The sequence below is a fragment of the Pogoniulus pusillus genome, chromosome 7 (genome assembly GCF_015220805.1).
Source record: "Pogoniulus pusillus isolate bPogPus1 chromosome 7, bPogPus1.pri, whole genome shotgun sequence".
NCBI classification, from domain to species: Eukaryota; Metazoa; Chordata; class Aves; order Piciformes; family Lybiidae; genus Pogoniulus; species Pogoniulus pusillus.
This window is the reverse complement of record NC_087270.1, coordinates 16,789,481-16,814,705: the sequence shown is the minus strand read 5'-3', so window position 1 is coordinate 16,814,705 and position 25,225 is coordinate 16,789,481. Positions and strand designations below refer to the sequence as shown.

General features: G+C 39.8%; 2 protein-coding genes and 1 long non-coding RNA gene across 4 annotated transcripts in view; 2 read left to right on the top strand and 1 right to left on the bottom strand.

Moving 5' to 3' along the window:
- XPO1 (exportin 1) overlaps positions 1–15,215 on the top strand; it is a 46,163-nt gene extending 30,948 nt beyond the window's left edge. For both annotated transcript variants that reach the window (XM_064146090.1, XM_064146091.1), the window contains 14 exons: positions 711–908; positions 1,503–1,641; positions 3,206–3,387; positions 4,156–4,312; positions 4,430–4,593; positions 5,334–5,468; positions 6,311–6,494; positions 7,838–7,944; positions 8,341–8,535; positions 9,438–9,606; positions 10,933–11,067; positions 11,165–11,324; positions 11,404–11,500; positions 12,043–15,215. In XM_064146090.1, the coding sequence (XP_064002160.1) occupies positions 711–908; positions 1,503–1,641; positions 3,206–3,387; positions 4,156–4,312; positions 4,430–4,593; positions 5,334–5,468; positions 6,311–6,494; positions 7,838–7,944; positions 8,341–8,535; positions 9,438–9,606; positions 10,933–11,067; positions 11,165–11,324; positions 11,404–11,500; positions 12,043–12,189 (2,169 nt within the window). In that variant the 3' untranslated portion in view covers positions 12,190–15,215. The remainder of the gene's footprint in view (positions 1–710; positions 909–1,502; positions 1,642–3,205; positions 3,388–4,155; positions 4,313–4,429; positions 4,594–5,333; positions 5,469–6,310; positions 6,495–7,837; positions 7,945–8,340; positions 8,536–9,437; positions 9,607–10,932; positions 11,068–11,164; positions 11,325–11,403; positions 11,501–12,042) is intronic.
- Positions 15,216–16,285: 1,070 nt separating this feature from the next.
- Positions 16,286–21,969, bottom strand: LOC135176764 (uncharacterized). The gene is made up of 3 exons (XR_010302811.1): positions 21,088–21,969; positions 20,903–20,961; positions 16,286–16,726 (listed from the first exon to the last, which is right to left on the bottom strand). It is a non-coding gene; the product is annotated as an uncharacterized LOC135176764 (long non-coding RNA).
- Positions 21,970–21,993: 24 nt separating this feature from the next.
- USP34 (ubiquitin specific peptidase 34) overlaps positions 21,994–25,225 on the top strand; it is a 131,021-nt gene continuing 127,789 nt past the window's right edge. Inside the window, exon 1 of the mRNA XM_064146086.1 lies at positions 21,994–22,545. Coding sequence (XP_064002156.1) covers positions 22,503–22,545 — 43 coding nt within the window. The 5' untranslated portion in view covers positions 21,994–22,502. The remainder of the gene's footprint in view (positions 22,546–25,225) is intronic.

Genomic DNA, 25,225 nt, shown 5'->3' with positions numbered 1-25,225 from the left:
GTGATCTGCTGGAAAGCAGTCCTGTGGAGAGGGACCTGGGGGTCCTGATGGATAACAAGTTAACCATGGCACAGCAATGTGCCCTTGTGGCCAAGAAGGCCAATGGGATCCTGGTGTATATTAGGAGGAGTGTGTCCAGCAGATCAAGGGAGGTTCTCCTCTCCCTCTACTCTGCCCTGGTGAGACCTCATCTTGAATACTGTGTTCAGTTTTGGGCTAACCCAGTTGAAGAGGGACAGGGATCTGCTGGAGGGGGTCCAATGGAGGGCTAAGAGGATGATCAGGGGACTGGAGGGCATGGCTTATGAGGAGAGGCTGAGGTACCTGAGGCTTTTTAGCCTGGAGAAAAGAAGACTTAGAGGGGATTTGATAAATGTTTATAAGTATCTGAAAGCTGGCCAGAGGGAGAGGATAGGCTCTTCTCTGTTGCTCCCTGTGATAGGACAAGGAGCAATGGGTCCAGCAAAAGAGGTCTCGCCTCAACACCAGGGGTAGGTTCTTGACTGTAAGGGTCTCAGAGCACTGGAATAGGCTCCCCAGAGAGGTCGTGGAGTCTTGACTTGTAAAGTTATGTCACTGCAACATTAATGTCTCTTGTTCCTAGCTTTTAATTAGGCATTTTATCAACATTTGGATAACTGAACTTGCCACAATGGCAGTGTATCTGCAGAAGTAACTAGTAACTAGATATTTAAACCACACTTTTCCAGGCTCTTCATTATATGTTACTGGTATCAGAAGTTGAAGAAACTGAAATCTTCAAGATTTGTCTTGAGTATTGGAATCATTTAGCTGCTGAGCTCTACAGGGAAAGTCCATTTTCAACATCTGCTTCTCCATTGCTTTCACCAAGTCAACACTTTGATGTTCCTCCAAGGAGACAGCTCTATTTGCCTGTGTTGTCCAAGGTAATCTCTGCTTAAGTAAAGATACTGTAAAATTTTATATGCTCTTCCACAGTTAGAGATTATACTTCATGTAAGAAGTGACATGATTGGAGAATTTGTAATGGATTCAACTCCAGCTATTTAATCTGTATTTCTGCAATTGCAGAAATACTTCACGATGACATGAGTATGCAATAGAAGTATTAATATATTTTTATTTTTAGGATACTTATGAACGTAAGACTTAAAGATGTATTGCTTATAAATATCTGTAAGTGTAAAGGCTGGAGTGTTGTAGTTGGAGGACAAAAATGTGTGCATGGAAAAACAGATCTTTGAAAGATACCTAGTATTACGTATGCACTTTGAAGGTCTAGAAAGTATACTTAATAGGTTGAGGGTTTTTTTCCAACTACTCAGCTTGTTCGTAGAGAGTGAAGTATCAGCAGGCTCTGTTCTTAATATCTTTATAGGTAACATTTTCCTGTGCAGTCTTAATGAGCAATAATAACTTTTAAGTGCTGGGTGGAGCAGAGTGCTTTGGAAACACTCATGGAGCATTCTGCATTGACATGTTAGCTTGATTTAATTTAAACTTCTCTTTGCAACATGCAGGTTCGATTGCTAATGGTTAGCCGCATGGCAAAACCTGAAGAAGTCCTAGTTGTGGAAAATGATCAAGGGGAAGTAGTACGAGAATTCATGAAAGATACAGATTCCATAAACTTGTATAAAAATATGAGAGAAACGTTGGGTAAGTGTCCTAGCTGTTTTTGTGCTGCAGGTCTGTGATGCTGCAGCATGTATGTTACAGAATATTAATGATCTGGATTACATGTGGGGTAAAATGATTATTGGTGAGGAGTACTATAGAGGTTTGAAAAGGAAGAGGCAGTGTTGGTCTGAATTCTGTTTTAAATGTGTAGTGTTGTGTAACTTTAAGCAATAATGCACTACTTAATTTACCCCCTTCTTTTGGTAGTCCTTTATGCGCTTGTTTCAGACCCATTGAAACCTCAGTTTTGTCAGAAACGTATTAAATTGGAAGGACTTCTCTGAAGAGGACTTGTTGGTCGTTTCACTTGCAGTTTTACTCTTCTGTAGAACAAGCACTCCTCAACACTCCTCATCTAAAATGTTTACAGTATTCATAAACAACACACAGAATTTCAGTCTGAACTTAAACTTCAACAATCTTTTTCCAGTCTCAACTGTGACTATTTAATCAATGAATTAGTATTTCCTTATGTATTGTAGTGTTTTCTTGAGGCAAGATAAAAAATTCAGTTGTAAGGGCAACTAGAAGGGACAAGGGTGGGTTAAGATCACATTTATGATGTTAAACCCTAAATAATATATTTGTTTGTATCAATGCAAATGCTTCAAGGCAACAGTGTTTAAGTTAGAACCAGGAGTGGGGTGCTAAAGCTGTGTTATGCAAAGTGTTTGTGGATTTTTTTTTTTTAATTCTCACATTTGTACTTGAAAGGCAGCATTAGATTAATTGTTGTAATACTTTTTCAAGTCTTATAACCTATTCAGTGCATTAACCAATTTATTGCATTAAGAGTATTGCTCTATATCCTGACAGTTTAGTCACATTTCCAGATAAAGGATTATGTGTATGGAAATGCAGATTGAGTTAGCGTTTGATTTCTGGTGTTAGCTATTGCTTGTAGCATGTTATCTTTAAGAATCACTTAATTGCAAGAAAAAAAGTGGAAAAGCTGTTCTGTGGCACAGTGAAAATCCATTTTCTGCACCTGGCCTTAAATTACTTGTAACTTCCGATTTCAAATTTTACATTGGAGATGTTCATCTTGGTAAGGATTGATGCAACAGTCTGAGTTCTGATATTTGACTCTTGCCATCTCTAGAGTTGTTCAAGAGTATCATCTTTGCTTTAATGGTGCGTTATTGCCACCAACAGACTACAACACTGAAAGTGCAGAAGAAAATTAGGTCCTTATCTACAGCCAATCCCATTTCCCTATATGACCATCAGTATACTTTTTGTTAACGATTTAACTTAGCAGCTTCACCAGTATATGAGTCATTAATTGATGTAGACTGCTCATGTTGCTAGCATGTGGTGTTTTGACAAGATACTTTAGAACAAACGGAAATTCTCAATGAAATTTCTGTCTTAAATACAGTTTTAGTGAATATTGTGTTTCAATTTTTATCTCATTCTGTCATGAATTCAGTGAGGAGCCTTGCACTTTCCTAACAACTTGGTTCAAATTTAACTTTGCCTGTGGAATTCCGATCCAACTTGTTGCTTTAAAATGTGCCTGTTCAATGTTGGTGTCTTTCAGTTTATCTTACACATCTGGATTATGCAGACACAGAAAGAATTATGACTGAAAAGCTTCATAATCAAGTGAATGGAACAGAATGGTCATGGAAAAATTTGAATACTCTGTGTTGGGCTATTGGCTCAATCAGCGGTGCAATGCATGAAGAAGATGAGAAAAGATTCCTTGTTACAGTAATTAAGGTACCATGATATAAAACTGACAGCTTTCTCATGCTTTGTACCTTATGCTCAAGCAACTAAGCTTACAAAAATACTGCGGTGTCATCTTAGTAATAAGGCCCCTTGGTGGGGCAAACAAGCTGATACAAATGAATTAATGGGAAATTGTAAGGCTGATAAAATCTTTATGCATGAGTAATGCATTAATCCAGATAGCCTTTTTGCAGTGAAAAACTCACAGAGAAAAGATCGTTTACGATGAAGTGTTTTTCTTTTCGGATGTGGAAGAGATGGAAAGGGGATTATTCATGAAATTAAGTGGCAAAATAACCCACATCTTTAACTACTTGGCACTCTGCTATTTTGCCATGTTTCAAATACTGATCAGAGAGGATTTTTGGTAGATACATGCATGAAAGAAGGTTTTACAACTGGAATGGATCCTGTAAGTGATATAAAATAATACAAAGGAGCTAATTCTTCTGTTTGATGTGGAACTTCCTGGTATCAACTGCTGGATCATTACTAAATATTGTGAGGCTTGTTGAAGACCTGCCTGAAGAAATGTTTAGATGTTTTGAAAACTATCACTTCCTAGTTGAAAATAATGTTTCTGGTCTGGTTGAAACTTTAATTGCATCATCCTGGTCCTTTGGACTTGGAAACTAAAAGAGTTGCCCTTTCCCTTTATCTTCAGCATACCTCCTTGTAGGATTTTACACTGTTTTATAGTGCTTTTATTTGGACTGGACAAACTTGACAGGAAACTAAAATTATGCTATTTTGTAGGATCTCCTGGGACTCTGTGAACAAAAGCGAGGAAAAGACAATAAAGCCATTATTGCATCAAATATAATGTATATAGTAGGTCAATACCCACGATTTTTGCGAGCTCACTGGAAATTTTTGAAGACCGTAGTCAACAAGCTGTTTGAATTTATGCATGGTAATTCACTTTTTTTGTAGCTTCTTTAATTACTAAAGAAAAGGTGTGATGGTCATACATGCACATATATGGGGTGGGGGGGAATACAAATCAGTAACTGATCTAATTTTAATTTAGAAACCCATGATGGAGTCCAGGATATGGCTTGTGATACCTTCATAAAAATAGCACAAAAATGCCGCCGACATTTTGTTCAGGTTCAAGTGGGAGAGGTCATGCCATTTATTGATGAAATTTTGAACAATATTAATACTATCATTTGTGACCTTCAGCCACAGCAGGTATGTTTAATTTGGGATCATGGATAATTTTCGAAGTTACTATGTGTTATAGTTTAGTAGTTGTTTCCTTTTTAGTAACAATTACAGCATCTAATAGTATCAAGCTGCAGTATTGAGATCTCAATTAGAATGCTTGGAAGGAGACCTAAAGTTCACTTAGTTGCACTTTAGTTGGACTTTTGATTTCTGGAATGTTTCAACAAGTAAATAAGATACACACTTTATTTTTGTGGTTCATATTTGGGAAAGAGTAATAGCACAATATAAAGGTATACTTACAGGTCTTGTCTTGGTGAAGGGGGGTGAGGAGCAGTCCAAAAGCAACTACATCTAGAAAAGGCACAGCTTGTCAAGTGTGCACATGCAGTGCAGTGCGGTGTTGCAGTAGGGTACTGAAACTTAAGGGAAAGTGGATCTGCCTTCTGGAAGAAGGTGCTTAAAGGAGTTATCTAATCTAGTCAGCAGTTTAAATGTCTGGAGTTAGGAGTTAAATGGCATATGTCTGAGCTTCTTGACTTCAGTATATGATGGTAGAATGAAGAACAACTCAAGGATATATGTAGTGTTTACAGAGAAGGGGATGGAGGTTGCTTTTATATATGATGAAGGAAAGAACAGAGAAGGATTTTGTGAAGTCAGAAGGTGGAAAGGTATTTAGACAGTGGAAGTAATTTTCAATCTAGTGTGGAATTTTCTGTATTCTTCATTTTTAACCTTCCTGTTTGACCTGTTCCAACCAGGTGCACACTTTCTATGAAGCAGTAGGCTACATGATTGGGGCACAGACAGACCAGACTGTGCAGGAGCATCTCATAGAAAAATACATGTTACTACCTAATCAAGTATGGGACAGCATAATTCAGCAGGCAACAAAAGTAAGCTCATAAATTTTAAGTGGTTTTTTTTGTGTTCAGGTAAAGAAATATGTTAAATGTATCTCGTACTCTGAGTTTATTTCACACATGGTATGACATGAAATGTACATAGCTGTGGTCGACTTATTAAATAATGGCTAAATAGATGTTTGACATGGTGGTGTTTTGAGAGAGGAAGTGTAAATAACAAATACTGTTCTTAATCTGATTTAAGGGACAACTTTTCTGCACTATGTGGAATGTTCAATAGTTCAGTTACTTTTTCCCCAAGGCCCACTTTTCACTTGATTTAGAAGCAAGTTTTCTTTTTCAATAACAGAAAAGTTTAAGTGCTAAAAATACTATTCATATATCCTTTCTCTTTCCACCATTTTTTAAAAGTACATGCTTCTTTATTTTCTTTTCCTGTCTTCTAAAAAATACTTCTGTTCTTTAACGTGTCAAGAGATAGTCTTGCACCGTGCAAAAGATCCATCAGCAGTCAAATCTAAGATCCTGTAACGTAAGCAAGCCTGAGTTAAGTTTCATGTTCTGGCTTAATACAAGAATATACTGCCTTGGGACAACTTCACCTTCTTAGTGTTTCTCTTGAATGAGCATACTGCTTGTAGCACTGCAGCAAAAATAGTGTTGTAGAGAAAGCAAAATTAAATCAGTTGAAGTTTTAATCTGTTTGAAGTAGTGGCAAGTGCCAGAAAGTAAACAGAAGTACATATTAAAAGTGTGGAAATTTAATAGCCATCTTAACGTGCTGTGTTAAAGAACGTACATTTAAATATAATTTCTTCTGTTGAAAGCTGAAGCAAAGTTTTATTGACTGAACTGGCTAACTTTTTTAACAGAACGTTGATATTCTGAAGGATCCCGAAACAGTTAAGCAGCTTGGTAGCATTCTAAAAACCAATGTAAGAGCATGTAAAGCAGTTGGCCACCCCTTTGTGATTCAGCTTGGAAGAATTTATTTGGATATGCTGAATGTGTACAAGTGCCTAAGTGAAAATATTTCTGCAGCTATTCAGGCTAACGGTAAGAGATTTCATCTTCTTGAAAATAGGGGTTAGCAGTCTGTTATTGGGGTATGTTCCAAGTAGACTAATTTTATACTGTGTTAAGTTTATTGTTTGGGACAGTAGTAAATGACTGAAAGTGCTCACTTAAGGTTTTTTATGTGTTTGTTAACCAGGTATTCAAATAAATAACTTATTTTGGAAGGAGCTAAAAACCATCTGTAAGCAAGTTTGTCAAAGATGCAAAACGCCATAGAGTTGGTTAGAATAAATAGGCATCTTGTGGAGACAGTGTAGCATGTGTGTGTTTTAGCTTATTCTAATTTTGAATATTAAAACACTATTTTAAAATAGAGTATTATCAAAACTTTCAACAGATTTTGGCAGTGTTACAATGGTATTAAATACCTTTTATTATTAAATGTTATGGTAGTGAAGATGTCTTAAAGTTGTCAACCAGGATTGCAGTCACTAAGAAAGAATTATCAATTACCTATTTTTATCAAATAAGCAAGGGCCTGTGCCACCTCAGAATGTGCGTTGTAGTAGCTGGAGTTGTCATTGTATTCTGTATTCGGACCAGTTTTCTTGCCAATGCAGATTATGGTATTTGAAAATGCTAATGTAAATAAAGCCTGATAATGGAGCAGGTGGTTTACATTGAAGTGTTTCTTACAGTTCTGAATAAAATCTGGCTGAGAAATTGGTAACTTTTGACTCTGCATCTCCGTAGTGGCCAGAATTTCTTCTGGTCAGGGAGTACAGAGTTGCAAAGGACTGTAGTCTTGATGTGCTACTTGATCAGCCCCTGGCTATCTCAACAGAGGTGGCTCTGATGCCAGCAGTGAGTGATCCGATCTTCTGCCTGCACTCAACAGATATTTCTCTGCATATACAGTAATGGTTACGTGCTGTGCATTTGATGAGATAGCTTTGCTGATGAGGGGAAAGAAACATAAGGATGAGGCTTCTTAAGGATAAATGCAGACTTTTTATGTAAAGACAAAGGGATTGTTTCTTGTGGATGAAATAAGGAATTTAATTGTTCTATCCCTTCTGCCCCCATCAGTCACTCAATGAGAATCACATGTAAACTCATTCCATGTAGTTAAATGAATGTGTGATTTCCCTTGAAAAGTAAGTTGCAGCTTTGGTTTTTGAAGTCTTAAGTTGTGTGCTAGCATTTTGAAGTTTCATAATGGCATCTTGGATGTGTGGAGCTAGAATGAGCTATGTGCCTAAGTTGTCTTTAATAGCCTTTGTACTTAGGGTGTAAAAAGCAAGCATTCTCCTCTTTGAAATGTCAAGTTAATCTTTTTGTTACACTTACCCTGATTTAACTGAAGTTTTAATACTTTTCAGGTGAAATGGTAACAAAGCAGCCCTTGATTAGAAGTATGAGGACTGTAAAAAGGGAAACATTAAAACTAATTTCTGGCTGGGTGAGCAGGTCCAATGATCCTCAGATGGTAAGTAGATAAGTTTAATACAAATAACTCATAATTACAGACAGAATTACGAAGAACTGTAATGGTTTTTCTGTTCTGTTAACTAGATCAGTTGGTGACAGGAACTTGCTTCAGGAGGTCTGTGAAATACAGGAAAAAGTAGGATTGTACAGATGCAAACTTAAGCCTGGTTTGGGATGTCTCAGTTAATTTTAGATGAAAGTTAAGGAAGTCTTGCTGGGTGGTGGGTACAGAGAGTGAGTGGGGAGTTAGTTTGTGGAAAATTAATGTATTTAGGATACACTTCTTAGGAAGTATATCTCCTGTCACTAAATGAGTAACTTTGCTATAAACTGTATGCTAGAGACTTTGTTTCATAACTGCATTATTATAACCATGGCTCACTCTTTCAATTAGGTAGCTGAAAACTTTGTTCCTCCCTTGTTGGATGCAGTTCTTATTGACTACCAGCGAAATGTTCCAGCTGCTAGAGAACCTGAAGTACTTAGTACTATGGCTATCATTGTAAACAAGTTGGGTGGACACATTACTGCTGAAATACCTCAGATATTTGATGCTGTTTTTGAGTGCACATTAAATATGATCAACAAGGTATTTATAATTAAACCTTGGATAAGGCATCTGCCTAGTGATTGAAGATAAAAAGGAGTTCTGTAAGATGTCTCAACTGTTTGTACATCTCTAATTGAAAGATAATATTTTTTGTGATGGAGACAGTGTGTGGTGAACATAGAATTACTGATTACACAGCTTTTATCTTGTGCGAAATTACGTGGGGGATTCGTGCCTTCTTCATCTGAACATTGTTTCCATATGTGGTGTCTTTGCAGTCACAAAGTGTGTTTTTGGCACTTGAAATTCCTGCTCAAACATACGTGTTTAGAAGCCTGGATGTCTGGGTAGAGATCTTAATCTCATTGCTTGAAATTTCTGTTTAGCTTTAGTATTAAGTTACTTGGGACTTGGCATGTTGTGGTTCTGGAAACAAAAGTGTACTTAAGTCAGATATCAGTGTTGGGAGTAACTGCTAAAATTCATAAATACTTAAAACTTAAGAATGTAAGTATTATTCAGTAATTTGGAGCATTTTCTCACTAATGCACCTCCCAATGCTATGGAGTGCAGTAGGTATTTGCATAATACTTGAGCACTACTAGCTTAATTAATGTTACTCTGGAGCAGGATATAACCAGAATAGTAGTACCCCTGTAGCAACATGGGCACTTACCATCTGTGTACTAGAGTAGGAGTTAAGGTTATGTAGTGACAAAATGTGCTTCAGCCTCTTACTATTGTGTAACTGTAGAACTGGATGGTTTTATCAAGCCCCAGTGAGAAGTTGACAGAGAAATGTAATCATTGCAGTTAAGGTTATTTTAAACTTGAGGTCGAAGTGCTGATCTGTGTCAACTATTGACCTACTCTACTTAAAGAGGCATCGTGAGATCACCTGTTAGGAAGTTTGATGGTTGCTTTTTTCCCTCTGCTTCTAGGACTTTGAAGAATATCCTGAACACAGAACAAACTTCTTCTTGCTACTCCAGGCTGTAAATTCAAATTGCTTCCCAGCATTCCTGGCCATTCCACCTGCACAATTTAAACTTGTTCTGGATTCTATTATTTGGGCTTTCAAACACACAATGAGAAATGTTGCAGATACAGGTAAAATGAAGTGTTTCATATGCAGACTTAGTTTGCAGTATCAGATATTATGGGCAAGTGTTCGTTTTCTTGCGTTTTTTTAAAGCCAAACTCAATATTCTAGTAATGTGATTCTAAACTGCATTAGCACAGTAATATTTTCTCTCTCTGTTGCAAGTTGTCAGGCCAGGTATACATTAATGGGCTTGAAACATTAGGCTGCTGTTTTGTTTCCACAGCTGTTTGAGAGCACTGCTACAGTTTCTGCTCACTTCCTTTTCAATGTGAGGGTTAGCACTTTCCTGAAATGCTTGAACTGATGCAACAGCTCTCTCTTGCTATAGGTGATGTCATAGCTGTCTTTTGTCATACTGCCTGTGGTGTTTGGCAGTGTGACAGTTGCTCAGAAGCTACTGAAAGGTTGAGCAGAAAAGGAAACTATTTGAGGCTGGATACTTCACTGTCTGGCAGCAACCCCTTGACACAAGGGAAGAGAAAGATCCTTTGTTGTTTAGAAGGTGGTTTGTTTCCCTTGGATAATCACAAGGTGTTTAATGGATGACATGTCATTGAGCAGCTGAGTGTATCACTTTTAACTTCAGAGGGTTATCAAGGATATCTTGGTCCTAGGGTTAAGCTATTGGATAAAAATATAGGTGAGTTGACATCAGTTTTTTAGCTAATTGTCTTGTATCAGGAAAGGATGGGGATAAAGGATACTTTCAGTGCCTTTTCAACTGGAAAGGTCATGATGGTTTTAGGTAATTTTAAAAACTAAAACATTTCACAGAATGCCAAACTTTCTTTGGTTGGAAAATACCCCAAGGATTGTTCAAGCCCAGCTGCTGACCTAACACTATCATGGCCGTTAAACCACATCCCAAAGTGCCATGTCTACATTTTTTTATGAGCACCTCTGTGGGCAGCTTATTCCCAATGCCTGATCACTCAGTAATGAAAGAGAAGGTAGTTGTAGAGAGCAGTAAGGTCTCTCCTTGTTTCTCCTGCATAGTGAACACTTATTTTGGTAGAGGGTTTCTCTCACTTTCACTAGTACCAATAGTGATGTGAATTGGTTCTGTGCCTGTCAATAGTGTAAATCAAAATAGGATGCCATGTGCTTGTGGCGATAGCCTTCCAGTGTCTACTTGAGGAAGTGCTGGAGAATATGAACTCGATGGAACTAAACTGATTTTTAAAGTTCCTTCCAACTCAAACCATTCTATGAATATCGCATGTCCGAACTTCTTGTGATATTTGTATCATTTTGAAAACGGAAAATTCTGTCTTAGAAGTTTAAATAACTGTTTTGTTGGTAATTGATTTTTTTCTATGCATGTTTCCTAGGACTTCAGATACTTTATACTCTACTACAGAACGTTGCACAAAAAGAGACTGCTGCCCAGAGTTTCTATCAGACATATTTCTGTGATATCCTTCAGCACATTTTCTCAGTTGTAACAGACACCTCACACACTGCTGGTAAGGATCTGTGTGATGTGGGTGGTGAAAACTCCTTTTGATGGTCAGAATGACATTCTGAATAATAACTGTGTATGTGTAACCTCAATCTCTTCAGGTTTGACAATGCACGCGTCCATCCTTGCATACATGTTCAACTTAGTAGAAGAGGGGAAAATAAGTACTCCATTAAACCCTGGAAATCCAGTAAACAACCAAATGTTTATTCAGGAGTATGTTGCTAACCTACTCAAATCTGCGTTTCCTCACCTGCAAGAGTAAGTCTGCTGTGTTTCTTTTACTGCTCCAAAGTGGATTCTTATGTCTTGAGATGCTAACTGATGTGTTTACTGTTAGTGCCCAGGTTAAGCTGTTTGTAACAGGACTCTTCAGTTTAAACCAGGATATTCCTGCCTTCAAGGAACACCTAAGGGATTTCCTGGTCCAAATTAAGGTAGGTTTGATGTGTTTCTTTCAAGAAATGAGAAATTATTAATGATGTCATCTGTTTCACTGTGATTTAAATTTTATAAATGAGGCCCAAATGCATACTATTCCTAAGATTGCTGCAGAACTTATTCCAACATGAAATAAGTTGGTTTTTAAGCAGATTTTGTTTCAGTTTTACTTGATATTTGGATGTTTTGAATCTTGCTAGAAATACTTCTTTTTCAAAAGACACTACAAGCCAGGAAGATTGTTGAGAAATATGTTAAAATCTGTAATAAATACTTTAATGGTGATAGGCTTTAAAGGCTGAGTTCCTAGAGCATCCTGTAGTGTTACACTTAGTAAAGACCATAAAATACTTTGCCCTTACATGAATTCTTACCTTGAGAAAGCAAAATGGGTCAAGTCCTGACAGGGAATGTGAAGGGAAGATGTTTTGTTTTCTGTGTCGTTCTGGATTTTGGATGTTTATTACTCTGCCTAGAGTATTTGACGAGTTTGTCACTTATTTGACAATGAACTAACAATTTTATTAAAATTATATAGGAATTTGCAGGTGAAGATACGTCAGACTTATTCTTGGAGGAAAGAGAAACAGCCCTTCGGCAGGCACAAGAGGAGAAACATAAACTTCAGATGTCTGTACCTGGCATCCTTAATCCACATGAAATTCCTGAGGACATGTGTGATTGAAAAAAAAATAAAACCAGTTTTGCAGTTTTCTTTCTGTACAGCTACTTTGTTGTGATAGAAGAGAACAGCACTTGGATATTTGTTGACCAAAATGATGCCAATTTGTAAATTAAAATGTCACCTAGTGGCCCTTTTTCTTAAGTGTTTTTTGTATAAGAAATTTTCTGTGAAATATCCTTCCATTGTTTAAGCTTTTGTTTGGTCATCTTTATTTAGATTTGCATGAAGTTGAAAATAAGGCATTTTCAAAGTAATTACTTCATGCCCATTTTGTTGCTAAGGGGAAAGTAGGCAAAATGTAACTTGTGAAAGACTATATCACAAAATAATACAGTTTCCTGTCAGAGTTACCAATTTTATTTAGGGATCATTTTCTTTCTAGTCTGTCTTCCAGTCTAGAAGAAATGGTCACAAGTAAAACAGATTGAATTAATTGTTAAGCAGAGGATTATAGTGCTGCATTTGTTTTGATGAGTTAGCAGCTTTTGGGACTGGACTGAGTGGTAAGGCTAGGCTACATGTATTTGCAAGTTGTATGGCAAGTTCGCAGCAAGATCATGTGCATATCATCATCCCATTGTAAAGCAACTTCTGAAGAGTATGGGAACACAGTACAGTTAGTTATTTTTACACAGTTCTTTTGTTTTTGTGTGTGTGCTGTCGCTTTGTCGACAACAGCTTTTTGTTTTCCTCAATGAGGAGTGTTGCTCATTTGTGAGCCTTCATTAACTCGAAGTGAAATGGTTAAAATATTTATCCTGTTAGAATAGGCTGCATCTTTTTAACAACTCATAAAATAATTAAAAAAACAACAAACTGGCTTTTGAGATGACTTATACTAATTTACATTGTTTACCATGCTGTAGTGCTTAAAGAACACTACTTAAAAGCAAAATAAACTTGGTTTACATTTATTTTTCTTTCTTTGGCTTTATTCTTTTATTGGATGGAAATGCTGTGATCACATCTAAGATCTGTATATTGAAGGTGTAGGAAAAGTTTCTTGAGGTCCAGGTAACTTGCTTCTGGCTTGCCCTCACCTCAAGGACTTTGGCTGTGCTTAAGGTGAACTAAGTTGGATTTCATTTGGAAGTAAAAGTAGCTGTTCTGACTTACCTTCATGAGTAAATATTCCATACTTCATTTACTGTAAAATGCCAAGAGTAAGGTACTTGTGCTTTCTTCCTAGATAGACTCCCTTGCAATTTACTTCAGAGGTATTGCACTGTATCTTGAATAAAAAACTGATGATAGGACATGTTAACAGGTGTACACAAAAGCTACCATTATTTTTCTATCTGAAGTTTTGTAGTTGAATCATTTTAAAAGCTTTACGAAGTGTGGATACAAGAAGCAGTATGAACAGTAAGAGTATGTTCAGATTTAGCTTTCCTCTTATTGTAATGTTTTCTATTTGCCCACAGTTGATGATAAACTCTCCCAAAGTTTTTTCATTGATTTGGTCTCTAATCTGAAGATTGTTACTGTGATGCAAAGTAATTCACAGCCATTCACAGAGCTGCAAAAGAAGGTTAGACAGTTGTGGAGGTGTTCTATGTATGTTTAGATACTGTTGTTTAACTTTGCTGTATATTCCTTCTGAAGTAGAACTGCATGAGTTACCAGTGTTCATGAATTTAGCTATGACCAGATGTTTCCAGTCTTAAGTATTGGCCCCTTCCTGTTGGTGAACATCTCTCCATTTGTTTTACTTGACTCTAAAAAAAGGCAAAGCTGCTCCTGTGTGGAGATTGTTTTGCAATGTGAATGTGGTGAGCTTACATTGCTACTGTTTGGAGAGGAAGTTCCTCAAACCCATTCTGACTAGGATTTAGACTACAGTCTACCAAAATGGTTGTTTTGATAGTTAAAAAACTCTCCTTCCGAGGCTTGTGATTTGAGCATTCCCCAAGTCTTTTGTCCGGTTGATGTATAGCATTCTGTTCCACTTGGTGAAGGTGGAATCATCTTGAACAGTTAGTTTAAAAGATCTGAAGTACTGTCAAAGGAGGGCATATCTGTAAAGGACAAAATATCTTGTGAACAGGCTGAGTTGCAGCAATGTAGAGCTACAGATTTATCAAAAGCTGTGCAGAGTATCTTACTGAAATAAACACCACTCTGTCAGAATGATCCCATGCTGTGAATTGCAGAATTAGATAGCAGCCTGGTTCTGACATCCTGTGGCATAAACAGTGTATTGAGAGTAGTTCTGAACCAAAAAAATGTATGTATGCTTTACTTGCATAGGACGTTTTCCCATATTGAAGATAGTCTGATGCTTATGGTCTGCTTATTTACTGAAGAGTTTAACCTGACCTAAACTCTCAAACCACAAATCTGAAATGTATTTTTCAAGTTGATTCAGAGTTGTTTCATTAATACTTCTTGGATTACCTAGTAGGAAAACTTCTATCTTAATTTTTGCTTCTTTTAGATCTAAAACTTTATTCTTCACTCATCTTAAGAATTGGTGCCTTTTTCTGATCTCTGCAAATGCTCTAAAAATGTGCAGAGCTCTGGATACCAGTAAAGATTTGAGTTGTGTGTGCATATTTCTAATGCATTTACCTTGAATGTTAAAAATAGTGGAAATGTACATTGAAGAAAGTTCTAGTTCTTACGCACACTCTGTAAATTAAAATACATGGATACAAAGCATGAACTATCATATAAACATCTGTGTAACTTGTAATTAACATGTAAACCAATGTTTTGTGCATATTTATATACAGATTTTTCAAACCTCAAAATTCTGTGTACTCCAGGTACATCCATAAATACAAATACTACAGGGTGTTTTCTGTGTTTACATAAATGGATTGCCTGTTAGCTGATGAAGACACCCCAAGTACTTGTTTCAGGCTACCATGATGTGTTTGCTACTGTAACTGAAGCAGATTATTTTCCAAAGCCTTTTAGATTAGGTTGTTTGGTTTGTTTTTTAACTAGAATAATTTGGTGTGTGTTAATCTGATTGGATAAGTGAACTATTTTCCAATAAAGCTAATATTTATGCAAAAAAATCTTTAGAAAGGCTCATCTCTCAAGGAAGCTTTAGGAGTTACTTCTAATAGTGTTTGGCACTAGAAAGGCAGTAAAACTGCAGGTATGGGTTTCTTAATGGAAATGAAAAGACAAGGAAAAGATGCTGTAAAGAATGCACTAAAAGGCAGAGAGGCTGAGTAAAGAGGAACTTACATTAGTGCTGAAGTGTGACTAGGAGTCAGTCTGTGCTGTACTCTATTTGGGATCTTTGCATAAATAACTGTTAATCATTCAACACTTTGAAGGCACTGCTTAGACTTGCATTTTCTTCTGACTGAATAGGTTTGTCTCCAAATAGAGCAAAACCAGAGAACTGAAACGGAGATAAAAATGTTTTGGTGTGAAACATGAGTAAAGCACCGTAACTATACCTACCCTTCATGAATGCACTTCTGCTCTTGATCTTTTGACAGAATTTAGACTTTGAGGTTTAGGAGATCATGTGTCATTGTCCCAGCTGGGTTATGGTGAGCAGTGTTCCTCTGGGAAAAAGCTTGTCTGTGCCAGTTGAGGCATTCCCTATCCATAAATATTTCACATACAATGCACCTTAAAGCACATACAATCACTAATGTCATACATACACACCTGCCCTTTGTGCTGCCATTGTTCTTTCTTGCTACCTGTGAGTGCTTTTGCTCTTAAGTGTATACTAGAAAATACAGCACTACAGAAGCATGGGGTTGATAGGAATATTTTTGAAGTTAGTGAGAATGATGGAAGTTAAAGATGAAAATCAGACACCCTTTCACCCATTGTAAGTTAAATTTGAAGCAGCAGGTTTTCCTAGGCTGTACAGTGGGTAGTATCTTCAAATCCTCCAACAGTTTTTGTTTTGAACATCTTTCAAGTCTTGAGAAGTATGTAGTTTTTCATTTCAAAGACCATCAAGAAGCACTGGATGATTTAGATCAGAGAATGGAGGGAGAAGTTAAAATTGTTTTCTGTGATGTGACTAAATGCTGAGCATGTATCTGCACTATAAAAAGCTGACTGGAGTTCATTTACTACGACTGCTGCTTACTTAAACACATGTACTGATAACCAGGCAGTAATGACCCATTTTGTGGCATCACTTTAGCATTGAATCTGGCTAAAGTATTTTTGCATCAACCTTTATTTTTTATGAGCTCAAATCTTTGCAATTAGCATGTGAATTCTACTCTGACTTCACTAAATTGAGTAGTTTGCTTTCAGGCTTAACCTGAAACCACAATTTTAATAGTCTCCCAAGTGAGCACTCTAAATGGGTGCTTTACCAGTAGCAAGTCCAAAAAGAGGTTCAGATGTAAAAAAAACAAAACACAGTAATCCCAAACAAAACCCCCCAACCAACCAAAGTCCAAAACTGTCCAAGCTGTTTCTCTTTTGCTGGTAAGATGGTTCAGTTGCTGGTGGCACTGTTGCTCGTGCTCAGGTATGTAGCTGTTGCTTTGCTTTCAAACACAAAGGATGAGCCAACCAGTTACCTGACATTGTACTTTGTAGACTGAAATTAAAAAACAAAGATTGAGCCACATTGTGAGCAATACTGTCCCCAAATGAGGTTGAAAATGTGGGTATAATCCTCAGGCTGTCTTAACTGCAAAAAGCAATATTTAGAGTAGCTGCATTGAAAGTCAGTGAAATCTTCACCAGGCCTTTATAGGTACAGGAGAACTCTGATAAAGTAACTTCAACTGAATTCATATAACCAATACTGCAACCTAAGAAAAAAGCTCTAAGAGGCAGGCTGAGACTACAAATTGCAGCTTACCCGTGTGCAGTGTGATTCTTGCCACACCCAGCAGCTATCAATAATGCTTATTATTGGACTATTTTCCTACTAAAATGCTGAGCAGCACTTTATTAATTGTGGTGTAAAGCATCTGGTTTTGGACTAGTAGGGCTATGAGTTTGTGTGTATTCTCTAGTATTTGGGCAAAGTTGTTCTAATTGAATTTGTCTTCACAGGGTGCTGGAATTGCATACTGTACTTGGATGTGTATCTTGTTAGTTTCATTACTGTATTACCAATTAATTGCTAAAAAGTGTAAGTCTAACTGATGTGACTGCACTTCAGCCAAGTTTCATTGGTAACTTTAGAGGAAGTGATGTTTAGAGAAAAGAAGGATCTCCTAGGTAATGGATTCCAACCATTTACAGCATCATTCCAGACTGGAGGTTACATAGAACTGAACTGGCCAGAATTCACATTTGACAGCAAAAATTACTTGCTTTCCAGCTGTTACAGTTCCTATCTCCTCAGCATATGCTGAAATCACCTTTCACTGTAAATCTAGAAGCAGAATAATAAAAGGTGTAACCTATACTGCTGCTACAGAAACTGGGAACCTACAGCAGCACAACAAAGTTCAAAGAAGGTAAATGCAATCATCCTATATTGGGCAGCTCTGGCTTTGAGTAGTCCATATGTTAAAGGACTTCTTAAGTTTTTCACATTCCACAACTCTGCGTCCTATTCCATAGTTCTCAAGTCAAATGACCATCTAGCTATGTTAACACAGAAAAGGTTAAGATACAAAATATGAACCTAGAAGAGGCTGAGAAATACCAAAGGAGGAATAGAGGCAGTAACCAGTCTTCCTACGTCCATTCATCAATCACCTCCTTGATTGGTTTCATTTTTTTGTGGTTTTGGTGAGTGTTTTTTGCCACCTTTACCATGAAGAAAAGACTTACAGTATTAGGACAGACACAGTAAGACATTAAATTTTGAAAGCATGAAAGTTCTTAAACTCTTAATACAGTCCTAAGTTTGTATTTAGAATTTTATTTTTGCTAAGACCTTGCATTTAACTAAGTTGCTCCTCTGGAAGAACTGTGCTGGCTGCTAACCAGAGCAAGTATTTCCAGATTAGGAGCATCACAGTTGAAGGAAGGAAAAGCAGCCTCCTGGGGATCAAAAAAACTTGCAAGGATAGCATATGGGGAGAAAATAAAGGTCAAGAGAGAAAAATCAATACATAGAAGGGCAGGAGGCTGACAATCACTGTAACCAGGCCCATTACAGCTCTTGTCTTATGCTTGAAAGTTAATTTTTAAAAATGCAGTTTCATCTCTATTGAAAAAAACCCAAACTTGTGTGCAGTAAGAATTTGAGTGGCAGTCTACCAGTCTGCACAAAATGAATGACTCAACATCACCCATACTCTTGTCCTCCCTGAACCACATGTCAAAAGGCCTTTTCCTAGTGCTGAGTCTGGTGTTTATGTGGTGTTGCAATCAAATCAAATGAATTGTGAAAAGCCCAATCTTTTTTAAGATATTTTGGCAGTTAATTCTATTATAAAATTTTATCTCTATGAAGGAGAAAAAATAATACAAATCAGATGATGCAGATTGTGGAACTACATGTTCTTCTTCCAATAAATATGGCACAGAACTCATATCGTGTAGCCACTGAGTCATTCCATGCCAGTGGGAATACCTGTGCCATGTGATGCTAGAAGTTAAGGAAGTGAGCAAGCATAACATTTTGGAGATAGAAGGGTTATATGATTTTTGTGTGATGAGGTTAAGGTGCTTGTTAAGCAATTTGTACAGCTGTGACTTCCAACTTCAGCAGCATTAGTTTTAATAGTAAGGGATTCCAGTAAACGAAGACTGATGATTCAGAAAACAGCATGTAGTGTATTATAAAGACAAGTTACAGAACCACAGAATGCTTTGGAAGGGACTGTTAAAGAAATTTAGTCCACAGTCTCTGCAATGAGCAGTGATGTCTTCAGCTACAGCAAGTTGCTCTGAGCCCCAAACAACCAGAGATGTAATGTTTGCATTCTTACTGTAAAAAAATTACCTAGTCTAAATCTCTCTTCTAGGTTAAAACCATCACCTTTGTCCAGTCACAATAGGCCCTGCTAAAAAGATTGTCTCTATTTTATAAGCCTCTTTTAAGTAATGGAAGACCATAAGGTCTGTCTAAAGCCTTTTTCAGGCTGAACTCAAACTCCCTTTGCCTTCATAGCAGATGTAGTCCAGCCCTGATTGTTTTTGTCATGAAAAAATGTGGGGAGAAAGACATACAAAGAAAGATAACTGAAACTGTCTCAGGCATTTAGAAGACAGCCTAACATCAAGTAAAAATAACTTTGTGTAGATATACAACATGAAAGCCTCTGACCCACCTTTGACACATCTCAGTCTTTGAAAATAGTGCTATAGAAATGAAAGGTGATTGTTACCTGAATTGAGGCATAAGCAGAATGTGCCAATTGTAATATTCTTGATTAGTCTCTTATTCTGCCATTTTGCAGTTTTCAGGCTATTTGGAAGAGATGACACAACACCAACAAAAAGGGCCTTAAAGGGTTAAGTACATCTGTGTCATTTTAATGTTATTTTAACTACCCCACCAGTATGGAGGTTTAGTTATTAAACTAGTTAGTTTAATAGATAACTAATTAGTGATGGCTAGATTTCTGTCTATCATAGAGAATAATATAGTTTATAAAAGTCTATGATTGTCAGGAAACAGAATGTCTTTAAGGTACATGTAATGAGAAATATCATAAGTTTCCACTATTTTTTTAGTTTATTTGCGGTCCACTTTCACTCTCTTGTATTGGCATGCTCTGTTACTCCCACAACTCCTCTTTGATAAGTACTTGCATTAACATGATGTGGATTAAAACGACAGACACCAAGGAACGTGTCTTTCATGTACTCTTGAAGAAGTTAATATTCCCCATTAGTTTAATATAACGGATATTTCAGCAGGCAATGTTTAAGAATAGCTTTTCCTGTTGATAATCTGAACTTGGAAAGCATTTCTAAAACAAGTAGTGATGAAGCCTAGGCAAAAGATAACCTAGCTATGGTCTCATCTACCACTGTAGTTGTAGCTGAGAGTAGATCTGTGGTTTACAGCAGCTAGTCTCTTTTTTGAAAAAATGCAGTGGACTTGTCTTAGCAATCCTTAAGGCATCCATTTATTAAACTAACCAACTAACCACACTACTGTTACCAGACTGTATACATATGTACACGGAATTAAGAACAGAAATGTGCTATCAGTCTTGTATATTTCTTCCATTTAAGTCACAGTCACAGAATTAACCAGGCTGGGATGGACCTCTAGGATTAGCGAGTCCAACCTATCACCTAACCCTTCCAATGAACTAAACCATGGCACTAAGTGCCTCATCCAGCTTCCTTTTAACCACCTCCGGGGATGGCGACTCCACCACCTCCCCAGGGAAGCCCACCGGCGCCTGGGTGACTGGGAGAAGAGACCAATCCCTGCCTGGCTACAACCTCCTTTCAGGTAGCTGTAGAGAGCAATGAGGTCTCCCTTAAGCGTCCTCTTCTACAGGCTAAAGAAGCCCAGCTACCTCGGCCGTTCCTTGTAGGGCTTGTGCTCCAGGCCCCTCATCAGCCTTAGTGCCTTTCTCTGGACACGTTCAAGCACCTCACCATCTTTCTTAAATTGAGGGGCCAAAACAGCGCTCCATTTTTAATGTTTTTTCCTAACTTGGAAATTCTGGGTTGTTTTGCTTTCTAATTAACTGTACCACACCTGCACTGCAGCTATTAATAAACTCACGATCCTAATCCCACGTACGGATCAGTGACCTAGAAGCCCTCGGAATAATACTGTAACTCACCACTGGGTGGCACTAGAGAAACAAAAACCAGTGCACGGTTCCAGAGTAATACCTACCCTGCGGAGAAACAGCCGCCAGGCCTCACCGAGGGATCCCGAGTTCCAATTAGGTGTACCTGGGAGAAGGAGCAAGAGCAAGGTTGAACAGACGGCAAAAAGAGCGGGTGTTTGTGTCTCCTATCGGAAACTGCGGTGTGCCTTAAAACTTGTTTTCCAAGGGTCTGGGAGCTTGTTAAGTGTACCTCGGAGTTAAGTGGTAGTTGTAATCGTTATAAATTATGCATCTTCATGTGAAGTTTCACTTGTTTTGCGAGATACTGTCTTAATTACAGGACGTGGTATTTCCAGCTCTTCACAGATTCTGTAGTCGCCATTAGCCATGTATTACGCAGAATAAATCGAAAACTATCCAGGGTAAAAATAATTTAATTTGCATAGAACCGTACCGCAGCACCTAAAAATCCCCTTTTTTCGGGAGGACCGACACGCGTCCGCCCCGGAGGCAGCTCTCCCTCTCCTCGGCCGGGATTGGGCGGGAACCAGATGGCCAAGGACTCTTCCGTCCCGTCAGCGGAAAGCGCTAGTAACTACCCAAAGACAAAAGACCTGGAAACCCGCCTGAACTCGGCGGCTGCCGTGCTCCGCAACGTGCTCATAAGGCGCCCGGTGGTGCTGTGGGCCGTGTGCTCGGCTCTGTCTTCAGGCCGGAAGTCCTAAACGTTCTCTGCACTCTAGGAGGACGGCTCCAGCTCGGACAAAGTATATCGTGCTAATAATGAAACAGGAGGGAGTATCCGGGCAGTGCTCCACACCCGTCGAGTCTGTCACTAGGGCCATCCTCCGGCAACCCTGGAAGAGGCAGGTGCGGAGGCAGCTCTGCCCCAGGGTCCCGAAGCGACGACGAGCGGATCACGCCTCGGCTGAGGCCGCTCGCTTTAAGCAGAGGAGGCCGCACCTCCGTCGCTGTCAGAGCGGCGCGTACGCGTTATTGGCGGAGACTCCCTCCCGGCGGGAGGGAGGCGGGAAAAGGGGCAGGGAAACGCGCTGCCCGCCCTGCCCCCGCCGCGCGCCCCGCCGCAACCGCCGCGGCCGCCATTTTACCCTCGCGGCTCCAACTGCCGGCCCGCCCCCTTCCTCCTCCTCCTCCTCCTCCTCCTCCTCCACCCCGCTCGCCAGCCCGCCGCTCGGCCCGTGGTGGGGAAGGCGGGGCAAAAGGGAAGAGAGGAGGGACTCTGCCACCTCCGCTTCGCTGCCTGGTCGGAAATTGCCGAGCTGAGCCCGAGAGCCCTGTCCCCCCTTCGCTCTCGTCCCCTCCTCCTCCTTCCCCCTCAGCAAAATGGCGGCGCGTGGAGTCACTGGGAGCCAGTGAGTGACTCGGCTTCTCCTCCCCGCCGCCGCCGCTACCGCCGCCGCCGCCACAGGCTCATTTGCATTGATCAACCTCCCCATCCCCCCCTCCCCCGGATCCCAGACCGGCCCCTGTCTCTCCTCCCCCTCCCCCTTCTCTTCCTATTCCTTCCCGCCCCCTCCTTCCCCTCCCCCCCCCCCCCCGACTGACCCCCGCCCCGGCCCCCATCAATCATCAATCAGCAGCACCGAGTGGATCAATCAATGGTCGGGAGGAGGCGGCGGCGGCGGCTGCTGCTGTTAATGAACAATGTGTGAGAGCTGCGCCGAGCTGCTGGAGGTGTTAAATGAGAGTAAGTGCGGCCGCCCTCCCCTGCTACCCTCCCCCCAACGCTCCTCGCCCCGGGCCGGGACCCTATGTACCCTCCTCTATACGGGCTGGGTTATAACCCCGCTTCATCTCCTTTCTTGTCGTTTCTTTCCCCCACCCCCACCCCATCCGTTGCCTTTCCCTGGTCGTCGCCTGGCTCGGGCCTCCTGGGCGAGGGGGTTGCTTCTTTACAGGGTGGCCATAGGGGCAGATTCTGCCTTGCCCTGTGGCTTCCTTCCTGCTTTTCCCTCTTCTGCGTACCGGGGCTGGGCTATTTGCGGCCTGAGGAGGTTGCGCCGAGGGGCTGTCTCCTCCGGGCCTTTCGCTGAGTGTCGTGTTGTGTATGTGTTCCCCCTCCTCCTTTCCCCTTTTCCCGCCTGCCCCCCGGGTGGCTGCGTGTGGGGCCGGGCGGGGACGTGACCCTGCCGTTGGCATGAAGAGCCCGCTCCTCGCCCTGCATCCACGGGAAGCCGCAGCGGGGCCTAGCTAGTTCCTCGCTTGGCTGCGGAGGTGCCTGAGAGCTGCTCCGGTGGCAGCTAAGCAGCTGGAGGCCGGGCCTGGGCTGGGTCCCTTTTAAACAGCAATCAAGGTGGCTCTGACTGATCCTGCCGCCCCCCTCCTCCTCGCCTATCCGCGGTGTGGTGTGGTTTTCGGGTACCCATTTTTCCGAAATGATTGCTTGGCTGAGAGGAAACTGGTGCCTAAGGAGCCTGGCTCGGCTTTGCGAGGGCCAGGCTGGCGGCGGTGGCGAGGGGGTGCTAGGGGGAAAGGTGCTCTTGGGTGTTTCGCTTCGGGGGTGATCGCTTGCGTCCTTCCGAAGTTTCCTCTACAGGTGTTACCTAAGTAGCTGAGAAGGTCCGAGGATTAATTCAGCAGGTATCGCCTCGGTACCGCTGAAATTTTCATTTTGGGCACGAAATCCCCTTTACTCCAATGTAGTAGGCCTCGCGTATCCTCTAGAACCAGCTCTCTGTTCTCCGTGGCAGTCAAGGTACCTTCCTAGTTTCTCAGAGACTTGTCTCCTTGCACTGCTTTATGAACAAAGACTTGAAAACATGATTTGTAGAGGTGCTGACTAATTTTAATGAACCTTGCAGTTGAAGTGTGTGATTAGCGGGAAGTTTAACTGTCTCAAATTTTAAACGTTTTTCTGATTTGTACACTTCTGTCTGCTTAGAGGCAAATCGTGTTCTAATGAAGTGAAGTATAGAATGCCTCCTAGAACAGAATTTGGGTAGAGTTTTATTTGTTTTTAGCTCTTGTGAGGCCAGATTTTATGTGGTGTATGTTTATTCCTGAGATGCGTAAGTAGATACTATGAATGTTGCTCTCTTTCGTGCTGGGGATTGAGGGAAGTATCACACTGAGTGATGGACAGTTTTCTCTGGGGAAAGGAGAAATGGATGTGTTGAACTAACTTTCAGGAGAACCCAGGGGCTGCACTAAAGTTTAACATCAGAGGGCTGTTGGATCTTCAGAATCATATGCCAAATTTGACAGAGCTTGTAATTCCAGTATCTTGGTTTGAACAATTGTTGTGAAGTTTACTTAATTTAGCATGCATATCTTATCTTTCTCAGCTGGAGAGGTGGGGAATATGTTGATAATATAGACCTAAATGCTTATATAAGCAGTAGGTTCAAAATAAGGGTGAACTTTCCATGGCATACTGATGACAGCTGTTTGAAGGTACAACTTCACTTGGTTTGATGGATTGGTGAATAATCATTGTTTAAACTTGGCCAAGATTGGCATGATCAAATAGAAAAAAACAAAAACCTATGTTAAGTTTGGTGTTTCAAGAAGACTCAGATATTCCATTATGAATTTGTTTTTAGAACCATTTAAAATAATTGGAATTTAGGCAGCTAGCTATTCCCTTATGGGTAAAGCAGAATCTTAAGTCACTTTTAGTTTTTGATATATGACTAAAGTATGGATAATTGAATGGCTCTGTCTAATCAAAGATACACCCTTGATATTTTGAAAAAGAAATTTGGCTTTTAAAGTCAAATTTACTAGAGAAATAGTGTGTTGTTATTGCAATATAGTTAACTTCCAGAAATACTGATCAGGGAACATTTCGTTTGACCTTCCATTCACGGAAACAAACACTCTTTGAATAGAAATTATTATGTTGTGTGTTTGAGTACAGACATACATGACAGTGTGTTGTGTGTGCCACTCACCTTCTGGCTGTGTGAAAATAAGTTGTAAGGGAGGTATACTTTCTTTTAAAACTTAAAGTTGTTTCCATTTCTTAGATAACAATTAAAAGGAATAAACATAATGTCAAGCCTTTTTAAAGTGCTGCAGCTAAAATGAAAAATGGTAGTAAAGAATGAGGTCATGCCCAAAATGTGTGAGCCAGAGACTGCCAGCAGTTTCCTTTTCTGCCTGCTGAGCATTTGGGATTGCCTCTTCCCTGAAACTACTGAAACAGTGTTTTGAATGAGGTCCAGGAAACATAATCTAGTTTGTTTTAGAAATTTCTTGCTAAACTAAGCATTTCTACACGGAACAGATATTGCCCTTTGTCTTAATTTACCTTAATGTTTACAAAATATTATTTAGCATCAGTTGTATGACAGGTCACTTAGTGAATTGGCAAACAGCTCTTAATGTAGTGTTTTAAAAAGAACGCACAAGAAGCTTTGGTTTTC